Source organism: Athene cunicularia, assembly GCF_003259725.1.
Source record: "Athene cunicularia isolate RWA chromosome 18 unlocalized genomic scaffold, athCun1 chr18_part1, whole genome shotgun sequence".
Classification (NCBI taxonomy): domain Eukaryota; kingdom Metazoa; phylum Chordata; class Aves; order Strigiformes; family Strigidae; genus Athene; species Athene cunicularia.
Window position 1 is genome coordinate 782534 of NW_020799123.1, and position 12446 is coordinate 794979.

The window sequence follows — 12446 nt, forward strand, 5'->3', positions numbered from 1 at the left end:
GTCATCAGACTGAGCTGAGTCTGTTCAGTACAGGCACAAAAAGAGGAATACAGCACTGATGAGCAGCAGTGGATTTCAAACATTTGGTCCATTTGCAAGAATGTTTTGGAGAAGATGAATGTCAGAACCTGACTACTGCATCCCCTTCCTCCAGAGAGCAACAGCTCCTGCAGCTCTCCTGCAGGTGTGGGTTATTCCTACTCCTGTAATTGCTCTGGTGTTGTAACTGGCACAGTATAGGGGGCTAGACATGTAGTCTTGCCTGTCTTCTCCTACTTCAGCACAAATCCAGTACATCTACTCAAGGGAAGAAGGAAAATAGGGACCTACTGGCTGCTAGTCATCTTAGCATCCTATTAGCATAGCAGCCTGTGCAGAGTCTTGTGGGGCTTTACTGGGGAACTGTTAGAGAAAGAAGGTCATTGTTGTAGTTAAAGCCCAGAGCTGGGACTCAGTATTCAATTCCTGCTTCTGGTGAGTCTCCCTCTGATTTTACCAGGTCACTCCTCTGGCTTTAAATCTCAGTCTCTAAAATAAGGATAATAATCCTTTTCCCATGCTCTGCTTTTTCTTACCTGTTTAAATATGAAGCCATTTTGGGCCATGAGTCATTGTCCATGTTCACACAGTACAAGTTCCTACCAAGTGTGGAGCCTCAGTCTTGGCTGAAAATTTTCAGCTTTGCTGAAATACAAATGAAAAGGCTGTCAGCTGGTGTAAAGAAAAGTCTCTGGGCAAGACAGTATCTTGCCAGATGCTGATGAGCAACATGTTCAGAGCTATGCAAGCCTGTCACCTCTCTGCAGCTCTAGGCATATCCCAGGATGCAAGTATAAATACATAAATAGTATAAAACCCTACCTTGATCAGCACTCAAATGCCAGCCTGGCTTCTACTGCACCCAAAAATCTTGTCCAAAAATCCTGTCCTTCTGCAGCCAGGTAGGGCTCCTTGTGTGCTCTGTCTGGGAAATGTTTTTTTCAGTAAGGTCACTCTGGCTTATATCATGTTCGTCCCTGGAATCCTCTTTTCCCCCTACCCTCAACGCCAGTGGTATTGGCTTCTGAGATGAAAACAGCCTTCTCCTCTCCTCAGTCCCCTACTGCCAAGGTGATGTTCCAAGTCACATACCCCAGAGGTACACAGGGTGAGCTGGTATGCTTGTATAAGGTTTTCTGTCTTGTCATATTAATTATGTGTTCTAATACTAATTACATCTTTTAAAGCTAGGAAACTATGACAGCAGAGGAACACAGAAAGGGAGAAAAAGAATTTCACCAGTATGTTTGAACCCGTCTTGCTGTACTGTCCCCTGGAGTATAAGAGCTCCTGGGACATTGCTAAAGACTGAACCTCTATCAAGAAGTCCTGTGGGAAAGCATGTATAAACAAAGCTCTTTCTTCCAGCATTTCAAGGTGAAAAGGAAATAAGTTCTAAAAGGCAAATCCTCTTGGGACCGCCTGCTCTGAGGCAGGATTCAGATCCTCCAGGGATGGATGGAGCTACAGATGGGAAGTCTTCCTCTGCCTGCTCCTAAAAGGTGGAAGACTTCAATTTCAGCCCCTTTAGAGGAGCTTAAATGTTGAGTAGGTGGCTCTCACAATCAAATGATTGCTGAGAAGATTATAGCAGCTTCAGCAACAGCAGCAGGGCAGCTGGGCTCATTTGAAAGGTAGGTAGCCTTTCCAGAACAGTGAGCTGTTGATGCAGAGAAGCAGAGCTAAACTATTGAATCCTGACCGTTTGGGGAGTAGGATTACTAAACCAAATCGGACAAAACAGTTCAAGGTCTTATTTTGAAGACAGATGAGTCCCAGCTTGCAGTCAGGACGACAACTAAACAGGCAAGTTCCTGTGGCAGCCTCTGTGAGTATGAAAAGTTTGATTTGGAAAGGCAAAAAATACTACATAAATATTTCTCCCTGTTTGTATTCTGTTTCACTTGTTTGGTAACATTTTCTGATAGGGAAAGTCTTTGGGATCTGGGCTTGCTTGTCCCTCAGCAGGCAGCATTTTAACACATAGTGTTTTCTTCTTATTCTTCAATCATACGGGATGTCCTCCTGCTATTATGTATGTCTGTGTATAACGTCATGTGTAAAAACACAAAAACTACAAGTCGATTGCTGGGTATGGGACTTTGCTTGAGTTTATAGGCATCCATTAGGTGAGGTTAAATTGCCTGTTTAATGAAACAGGAACAAAGCTGAAAAAGTAAAGACAGCATTTCTGCCTTTGCATGGAGTCACAGGCTTCACTGCACTGATGCCAGACAGTGCATGTGCCACCCAGGACCTCCATGGGATGGCACTCTGCTTGCTCCTGCTCTTGTGACAATGCCGTGACCTAAACATCACCGTGTTGTACATCACCGTGATGTTACAGCATTCTTCATTCTTCTAGTGCAGCTGTTGAGGGGTCTGCTCTATTACTTGGTTTTCTAACAATCCTAGGTAGAAAAAAAATCAAACCTTTTTTTCAATAGCAGAAAGAATCCCTGAGCACTGATATTGTAATGTGTGGCAGTTGCAATGTTTTTTATGTCCACAGCCTGATTTTTAACAGAAGAGAGAAGTTGCATCTAGTAAAGGCTGGAGAGTGAAGAGAGTCAGAAAAAGAAAAGCCTGGAGGAAAAGTGCAGAAGGGGTAGTTACACCACTGGCTATATTCTTGGTTACACCAACTACAGAAGGGATTTGTTAACTGATGAATTATAAAGTCATTGAACTGTAGAATGGTTTGGGTTGGAAGGGACCTTTGAAGATCATAGAGTCCAACCCCCCTGCCATGGGCAGGGACAGCTTTTGCTAGATGAGGTTGCCCAAAGCCCCATCCAACCTGGCCTTGAACCCTTCCAGCCAGGGCAGGGGGGGCATCATCCACAACTTCTCTGGGCAACTTGTTCCAGTGTCCCACCACCCTCAGTGTAAAAGATGGCTATATTTGTGTCCAAGATAAATCTACCCTCTTTCAGTTTAAAGCTATTGCACTTTTTCCTGTCACTACAGGTTCTGGTAAAAAGTCTGTCCCCATCTTTCTTACAAGTTCCCTTTAAGTGTTGAAAGGTCACAGTAAGGTCTCTCTGGAGCCTTCTCCAGGCTGAAGAACCCCAACTCTCTCACCCTGTCCTCACAGAAGAGATGTTCCAGCCCGCAGATAATTTTGGTGTCCCTCTTCTGGACCCACTCTAACAGGTCCATGTCTGTGTTGTGCTGGGGACCCGAGAGCTGGGTGTGGTGCTGCAGGTAGGGTCTGACCAGAGCAGAGCTGAGCGGGAGATTTACCTCTCTTGACCTGCTGGCCACAGTTCTTTTTATGCAGCCCAGGATACGATTGGGTTTCTGGGCTGCAAGCATACATTGCTGGATCATACCCAGTTTTTCCTCCACCATTATCCCCAAGTCATCTTCTACAGGACTGCTCTCAGTCCTTTCATCCCCCAGTCCTTATACTGGTGAGTACCCCAGTCCAGGTGCAGGATCTTATTATTAACTTTGTGAGGTTCACACTGGCCCCATGAATCCAGTTGGTTTCTCCACACTGCACCAGTGAGAGCCCCGACTTCTGCACATGCACACAGAGCTTTCCACGTCAGTCATCAGGGATGCTGCACTGAAGAGGATCTGGTTACTCGTGTCCATTTGGTACCTCTCAAAGCAGTACTTGCTAGGTGGGGGAAGGAAAAAAAGATGATTGCTAGGGTTTCTGCAAAGATTTCAGTTAAGTTGCTTTCTTCTAGTGAGAAGAGAGGAGTGTTGGGCTGAGCTGTAGGACTGCACTGGGCAATCCTGAGACTTTTGCCCTTAGTGTTGCTGTTTAGAGGGTTTTGAGGTCTGAAAAAAACCCGAGTATTTTTTCTTGCATGTCTACTGGAAGCTTTACAACTAATCTAGTTTGAGATAGTACCTGTAAGACTGGTAATGTTTGGTTGATAATCATAACTACACTAACTGCTCTTTCAAAATAACTGTTCTTGTTACTTCTCAAGAAGGGAAGAGGACAAAAGCCTTGTCTGACTTCGGGTCTCAGCAGTGGCTGCTACATAGTGTGAGTGTAGCTGAGCCAAGTTTAAACCAACAAGCTTAATAACTGATAAAATTATTCAATGAAAAATTTATTGCAAATTGCAAAATGTGCCCAGGAAGCCAGGTACATCAGCCCAGGAGAGAATCAGGCAGAAGAGAAGAGCTCATGTGGATGTCAGTAGCATCTGCTACTGATGGTGGTGTGAGTTGTGGACGTATGCTTGGCCAGTTGGTACAAGGTGCTTGTTCTCTTTGTTACTGATGCACAGCAGTCTATTTCTATGGAGGTCTTCGGTTGTTTTGGCATTACTGAAGGCATCTGTCCCTGCAATCAGTTCCTGGTCCGTAGGAGAAGTGTCTTCTGTGTCACATAAGGGCATGTGAGGGCAATGACGTTCTCCGTTCTCTCTCACCAGTGTAGATGCAACTTGCATAAGAAGTTGGCCACTCCCTTCAGTGCACTAATGCCTTCAGTATTGGTATCACAGAACAGTGGATGTTGGAAGGGACCTTGTCCAACTCCAGCGCTCAGACAGGGCCACCCAGGGCTGCTTGCCCAGGATCATGTCCAAACAGCTTTTGAATATCTCTAGGGATGGAGATTACACAGCCTCCCAGGGCAACCTGTGCCAGTTCTCAGTCACCCTCACAGTGAAAAAGTGTTTCCTCCTGTTCAGAGGGAACCTTCTGTGTGTCAGTTTCTGCCTGTTGCCTCTGGTCCTGTCACTGGGCACCACTGGAAAGAGCCTGTCTTTGTCCTCTGTGCACTCTCCCTTCAGGTATTTATGTACATTGGCAAGGTCCCCCTGAGCCCACTCTCCTCCAGGCTCTCTCAGTTCCAGCTTTCTCAGCCTTTTCTCATAGCAGAGATGCTCCAGTGCCTCAGTCATCTTAGTGACCCTTACTGGAGTCTCTCCAGTATGGCCATGTCTCTCTTGTACTGGGGAACCCAGCACTGGCCACAGCACTCCAGGTGTGGCCTCACCAGTGCTGAGTCAGGGGGAGGGTGAACCTCCCTGTCTTCTGGCAGTGCTTTGCCTAACGCAGCCCAGGACACGGTTAGCCTCCCTCGTTACCCTTCCTCGCAGCAAGGGCACATTTTGACTCAATGTTCAACTTGTCCACCAGGACTCCTGTTCTGCCAAGCTCTGTTCTAGCTGGATGGCGTGGTTGTGACATGCTCAGATGTCGACTGGGAACTCGGGACTCTGCATTAGGAAGCTGAAACATCCCAGTTGCTGGTTAAGCAATTTTTCTCTATGTCCTGAAGATGGGCAGCAGTATTTTGAATTAAATGTATGGGGTGTTCCTGGACATTTTTTGGAATGCCTACAAGATGTGCATTAGCATCTGGTCATTCAGTACCCAGTAGGGACTAAAATATATTATTTGGAAGAATAATGGGAAGAGAAAACTAAAATGCTTTTGTAATTTTATAATTGGAAATCAACTTAAGAGCATAAAGTAAAGAGAAACTTTCATTAAGGTGGTTTTCACCTCACAGTTCCCAATGAAGTGGAACTTTACCATGCACATTAGCACTTTTTTGTTTTCGATCAGAAGGGGACTGAGTGACCAGTCATCCCTGACAGTCTTCCTTTTTTGTTCTCAGTAAAATTCATCAGCTTTGCCAATAGGTAAGTCCTTTCAAAGCCCAGGAAGGGTTAAGAGTTTTGAATCTTGCTACCAGCCTTAAGCTGCATAATTGAATCTGCCTGTCATCTTTTTTCTTTGATCTTGCTGATGTGAATTCATGTTGGTCAGGTAGATTTTTATATTATATAAATGCCTACATCCAGGATTTCTCTATGGCATAGACTTGAGGAGACCAAGTAAACCAGGTCTTCCCTTTGGTGCTTTTGATCATGTACAGGGTTTTTTATGCTTAAATTAACATTGGATAACAATTTATTGTACTCGTTTGAGTTTTTGGTAACACACACCCCCCAGCTCCGCAGGTGCAGGAAGTATATTGTGAAGCTTTTGTTAGGATAATGTCTCTAATAAGGTTGCCTGTTGTTTTGCTTCAGTTTACTTTTGCTGTACAAATACCAGCCATTGTAACCTGGGTGACTGAAGACACTCACAGTATTAGTGCAGTTGAACATAAATACAGGGCTGCAGGTGGTCATTTTTAATCTGACATTCTTGAAGAAACGCAGTCCCTTGCAGTCTAAGTACAATAGTGCGGGAATATAGCACAGTACCAATTCCTTACATAAAGCTGGTCAAAACAGAAGCAGTATTTTGAATGATCCTGCAGCCAGTAGAACAAGTCCATGTTTGCTTTCACTACAGACAGCTTGTAACTGTCTTGTGTGGTTCCAGTTTCACTTTACTTACGCACGTCACTATCACTGGGTCCACGCTGCTTTCTCTGAGCCACTCTCAATAATAGGGAAGTGCATCAACTTTGCATTTGTTGCTACTGCTGAAAAGGGAAATTTTCTGCATGACTTGCCTCATTTCATTTCTGTAGTTAAAATCTGAATAGGTCCTCAGCCAAATTCATCCACAGCTAATCTTTTGTTCTCTAGCAGCCTGAGTTCACCTTTTTCCTATGTTTTCGGAAACACTGGTCGTGCCCTCTTCCCTCTGCGCTGCTCTTGCCTCGTTCACCGTGATGTCTCTGCTTCTGCGTCCAGCATGGTACCTTTTCGATCAGTCTCTTCTAATTTGTTTTTGGTGAAATGCATGTTTTCTGGGCTCAGGCTTGTAGTAGCCAGTTCCCTTGGGTGTATGACATTAGCTCCTGCTCTATGCTGTGCTGGTGTAAAAAGCCTGGTGCTAAATGAGCACTGTAAAATGGGGCTGCCCATCGCTCTGAACTCAGTCGTCTTCCCCATCCAGCCCACCAGCAGCTCAGCCCTTCCTAGGAAAGCAGATCCCCTCTTCTCAGAAGGGAGAGGCTCTTCTCTTGGAGGCAACATCCCTCTTGGCAGGAGGTGGTGGTGGATTTGCTGTCACTGAAGCAGCATCATCCATAATGCTGGTGGCACGTGGGATGCTTCCTGGCAGTTTTTTGTCTGTATTGCTGAAAACAGCCTTGTGTATGTGTGAGCAGCCCAAGAGCGAGCTGGGTGGCACTGCTGCCTCTGCTGACACCAGCGTGCAGGGTTTGACACCACCTTTGCTGGGCACTGTTCCCACTAAGCCAGGCGTTTGGACAGGAGGTATCTTGGTGGATGCAGTTCCTTGGCTTGTGTTTCACAGGAGTCCATTCAGAGTGCCAGAAAAGCCCTTTTTGGCCTCAAAACCTGTGGCTCTACAAGCCATCAGCTAAATACAATTTGAGAATTGCTTCTGTCATGAGCACCTGGAGATTGCTTCAAACAGAAGTGACTTGGCTGTGCAGGGTGGGGGGTAGGGGGCTTTGCCACACCTCCAGCAATGTCCATGCCACAGGGTTTTTTCCTACTTTAATTTCCATGTGTTAAGATAGTTTGGATGGTTTGTGTTTTGTCTGGTTGGGAGAAATCTGCCTTCTGTAGGGTAATTACTTGGGTAAGTTTCTCCTCTATTTGTAACTCCTTATATCCCAGGAGTGTGCAGCTTAGTCATAAGCAGACCGGGAGCCGAGGGCACTGCTATCTGCACAAGCTGCTGCTCCTTACACAGGTGTTTTAGGTGGCATTTAGTCAGGATGAAACAACCAAACTAATCAACTGTTCAGCTTGTGACAGCTAATGCAGTTTTAACAGTCATTGTGATACAGCCTGTAGAAGATAAGTATGTCACTTCTGGTGAGGACAGGTCTAGGTCTAGTGTTTTAGTATTTCTAGCGATTAAGAGTTGCTTGAAGTGCATGACAGTCTACAGAAATAGCTCATACAAAGCCTTCTGTCATCCTCAACTGGAGCTAAAATGTTCAAAAAAATTGCCATAACCAAGATCAATCCATGGCTAAGCTGTCCATCACCATATGGTATATAGATACTAAAACAAAAGTCCTTCTGTGTTGTGGGGATCCATTTCTCATCCCCAGTGAGTCCATTGTGAACGGGTTGATTTACAGATCTCAGGAGAGAGTTTGATAAAAAGACATGTTATTCTCCTATGGTAGTTAAGTTCAGCTTGGTTTAACACAGATACTAGTATGTTTTACAATTTTCTGCATTTAAATTGTTTAACTGTAAAACGCCAATCAACAAAATCCTCCCCCCATACTTGAGTTTATTTTCATTTCTCTTGCTTAGATGATATCTCTGAACATTGTGTGAAATGTCTTCTGTTCTCTGCAGGGTAGTCATAAACTGAAGGGATTTTTTTAGTCTTACTGTGCATGCTGGTGTTTCACTGTGCCTGCAGCCTTCTGGAGAGCCAAATGGTTTTTGAGACTTGGATTCATCTAGGTTGAGGCATCTAAAATGTACTATCAGGTCTGAGCTGGTTAGCTAGATCCTCTGCTGCTGAATGGAGTGGGGGTGGAGGTGCATACAGGGGCGAGTCTTCCGTTGCTAAAATTAATCAAGATGAGTTCTGTCCTCCCTGTCAAATGCATGTTGCTGTTAATGTATTTTACTGGATTCAAGGGATCTCTTTATGCTCTCTGGATTTTTGTTTCTTGTTTTTATCTTGAAAGTAACACAGATTCTTTTATCTTTCCAGGGTGACTGTTGGATCTGTATGGAGCTCATGTCTACCTCGTTTGATAAGTTTTACAAATATGTATATAGTGTATTAGATGATGTTATTCCAGAAGAAATCCTAGGCAAAATCACTTTAGCTGTGAGTATTTTGTTAAACCTTTTTGTGTATGTTTTTGAAGGTAATGTGAAAAATTCAGGTCTCTTGCTCACATGGGAGAAAGCTGGTTGATCTGCATGCAGCAGAACTGCTGCTGTTGTATTTCACCACACTTCTAATGATCTTTGAGTATACTCTTGACTTTTCCACAGCATATTGCATGGCAGAGAAGCAGGTTCTGGGGTCTGTAGTCAATTCATAAAGAGATCCCAGGACCAGCTTCCTGCTCTGTCTGCTTGAACATCAGCACCAATAGCATAGGCACCAGCTGCTGCCTTGGGGATCGCTTTATGCGTGCTGGGGGTGGCATCAGTGGGAGCTGGGCACAGGTTATCTCATCCAAGAAAGGTGCCCAATATGGACAAGTTGCCACACCTTCCCTTGTTTGTAAAGGGAAGAGGGGATTGCGCACTTATAGCCAGGACATGTGAACCCCACCAAACTCTTTTAAGAGTAAGGGTCTGGTCTTAGTGAATTGCCTACCCTCTCTCTCTCTCTCTCTCTCGTCAGTGGGGAGAGGTTGGTGCCTCTGGGTGGAAGCTTTAAGTGAAGTGAAGCGAGTTGAATCCCACCCAGGGTATCTGAGTGCAGCCCTGCTACACAGAGCCCACTGTCTCTCTTTAGGAGCCCTGTAAAATTATCCTTGGCTGTGCCAAAATGAACCCTTAGTTGTCTAAACACAAAGGCAACGTCTGGCCCTGCAAAACAAACTTGGTTTTGGACTGTGGAGGATGAGAAGTGGAAATGTATCCTGAAACCTCTGTCCTGCTGCTGCCTGTAAAAACCTGTCAGGTCCATTGAATTTCCTCAGGGGATCCTGGGCCACTCCAGTCCAGAGAATCCTCTAGTAGCCTTGTGCAAAGGCTCCCAAAAGTGCGAGTGAGTCTTCAGCAGGTGGAGATCCTGGCTGAAGTTTTCTTTGCTTAACCTGTAAGTCCTGGCTGAATAAAAAGTCAAGGCCAAGCCAAACAAATTAGTGCAAGCCTGCTTGGAAGATGAAGGACTGCAGAAATGGAACACTGTTCAGGAGTAATGGGGGAAAATGTGAGCGAATGCTGGAGCCATGCTGTGTTTGTGACAGATAGACAAACTGCTTCTGTATCAGTTCAAGCACATGAATGCCACAGTATGCTGGTGTCCTGAGCTGTTAGAGTGATGTGAAGGTGCTCAGCAAGTCACAAACTGTGACCTCTTTAAGGTATATAGGCAAATTCTGCTCAGAGACACATCTTTGGAGAAAGCCATCTTCACTCTTCTCAGGGCATCTTTATAAAAAGTTGAGCCTACCTGGACCTGCTGCCACTTCATACAGCTAACAGATTGCCTTGATGGCTCATTCACTGTCATGTGTTTAGATGTTTATAGCCAAGACTAAAAATGCTATCAAAGGCAGCCGATGGCTGTTCCACACCCATGGGACACATTGTCTTACTACCAACCAACTAAATGTATTACTGCCCTAAGCAAGGCTTGAAGCATAGACAAGAGATGGCTGGATAAGATCTGTCCTTACAGAGTAGTCTGCTTGGAGTTGTATGTAATTCTGTGGTAGAAAGAGGAGGAGATCCTTTTAGGGTCTGCAGGGTATTAGAGACATGCTGGCCCATGTTTTGGCTTAGACAGACCTTGCAAGGTGTTAGCTCAGTGAAGGCAGCTTGGACAGAGAGTTGAGATGAGTTTTGAAGCTCTCAGATGGAGTTTCTCAACTTACCCTGTACAGGCGGCATGCTGTGGAAGTGCACCAAAGCTCTAACTGGAGAAATGGCCACCTTGGTTGGTTTTGACCTGGGCGAAAGTGATGGATGGACTTTAAGATTTTCCATACCTGGTACTCACAACAGATCTGAGGATGTGAAGCCCAGCTGTGCTGCATGGGAAGTCGTGGGGTGCTCACTGAGCACTGCTCTCCTTCCTTCATGCTGCACCTGAAGTCAGCGCAGCTCCAGCAGCTCCTGAGGGAGGTCCTCTGCACAGACTGGCTTTAGGAGCTGAGGGAGGTTCTGACTAGGTCTGGGGTTAGTTTTTCTCCACCTTTTTCTAGAAAGAAAATGAGGAACATCATCTCATAACTGTAATATGACAGTACTGGCCCTGAGTACCTTAGACCTTGAAGGCATCCAGGTCCAAAAGGTCTATGTGTGTACCGCCCTGCTACCACCATCATGTGCAGGTGGGTATTGCTGCAGCTCACAGCTTGGTGTGCTCTACCAACCACCCTTCATTTCATGCTAGAGCTCTTTTACCCCAGACTGAAGAGTTGTGAGCTTCTGAGCAGAAGCTTCTGGCAGGGTCAGACATTTAGTCAGTAATTCCGGCAGTCTTTCTGCTGCTGCTGAAGCTCAAGTCCAAGGAAGCCCTCCAGTCTTGTTCCACCATGGGCCTGCCTAAAAATCAGTTGATGTTATTCAGAGAAACTTGCCCATGAGGAGCAAGGTTGGTGGCTAGAGTGTGATCTTTCCAGGTTACAAGTTGTATGTGTTTACTTAAGCACACAGCCTCTCTTATGTCACCTTCTGTTTGCCAGGAGAAAAGTGCTTTTATTACATGGTGTATTACAGAATTGATATCTCAACATATTAAAAGATTTTTTTCCCCCTCTGTTCTTGGGGCTCCAAAAGTTTAATCCCAGGATTCTTACGGTATTTGCTTATTTTTCATCTGTTTTTCTTTCCTAGACTGTGAAAGCACTAAACCACTTAAAAGAAAACTTGAAAATCATTCACAGAGGTGAGTTTGTGTCTTTTCTTCTTGCCTACAAAAATAATTGCAAGAACTTTAAGCAACCTCTGCTTCAAGTCAAAGTGTAATTAGCATTTCTGCTATCGGGAGTGTGAGTACAGGTTTTGCACAAGTGTGTCCTCAGTAGCCCCTTCAGTTGGTGCTTTTCCATAAAAGCATGATATCAGTGTGGTTGTGTGTCAGCCTCTGCCTCCAGGCGTGTGGCATTTTTGGGCCTTGCTCCATCGCCTCTTGCTCCAGGTCAGGATCCTCAGAGGCAGCGAGTGCATCCAGCCGTTGCCTGCCTGCCCCATGCCAAGGGGCGATGGCCATGGCGCGGCGCTGCTGGTGTCGATTCTCTGCAGCTGCTCTTCTTGAAATTGAAGCCTCCAGGCATGACTTACTGGTTTAAATTTCTTTTCCTTGCAGACATCAAACCTTCCAATATTCTTCTGGACAGAAACGGAAATATTAAACTCTGTGACTTCGGCATTAGCGGGCAGCTTGTGGACTCCATTGCCAAAACGCGGGATGCGGGGTGCCGGCCGTACATGGCGGTGAGTGGGGGGAGCCGGGGACCTGCTGTGCCTGCAGGCTCTGCAGGGTCTCGCCCTGCTCCTGCTGGCCTGGCTCCGTGTGGCCATGCCTGTTGTCTGACTGAGGTGCCAGCCAGTTTCCCGTGGGATGAGCACCCTCTTCTCAGATGAAACTGAGCTCTGGATGGAGCACTGCTGCTGGCAGTGTCAGCAGAGGCATCTAGGTTGTGGCAAAGTGACCAAATTTCTTTTTTGTAGCTGAGTTCCTCTGCTGCTGGCAGTGCTGTGGCGCTGGAGGGGAGAGCTCTGTGCCTTCCAGCAGCACCCGCTCCGCTCCAAAACAAACAGCGTGTGGGGGAGGCGGTGCCTTCAGGGTGCAGGGTTTTCTTGGTCTGCAAGAAATCCATTTGCTACGGTAAG

General features: G+C 45.8%; 1 protein-coding gene across 1 annotated transcript in view; it reads left to right on the top strand.

The window, feature by feature from the left end:
- The window catches only part of MAP2K4 (mitogen-activated protein kinase kinase 4), a 75179-nt gene that overhangs the window by 36544 nt on the left and 26189 nt on the right, over window positions 1-12446 (top strand). Inside the window, exons 7-9 of the mRNA XM_026861251.1 lie at window positions 8635-8754; window positions 11448-11499; window positions 11920-12047. Coding sequence (XP_026717052.1) covers window positions 8635-8754; window positions 11448-11499; window positions 11920-12047 — 300 coding nt within the window. The remainder of the gene's footprint in view (window positions 1-8634; window positions 8755-11447; window positions 11500-11919; window positions 12048-12446) is intronic.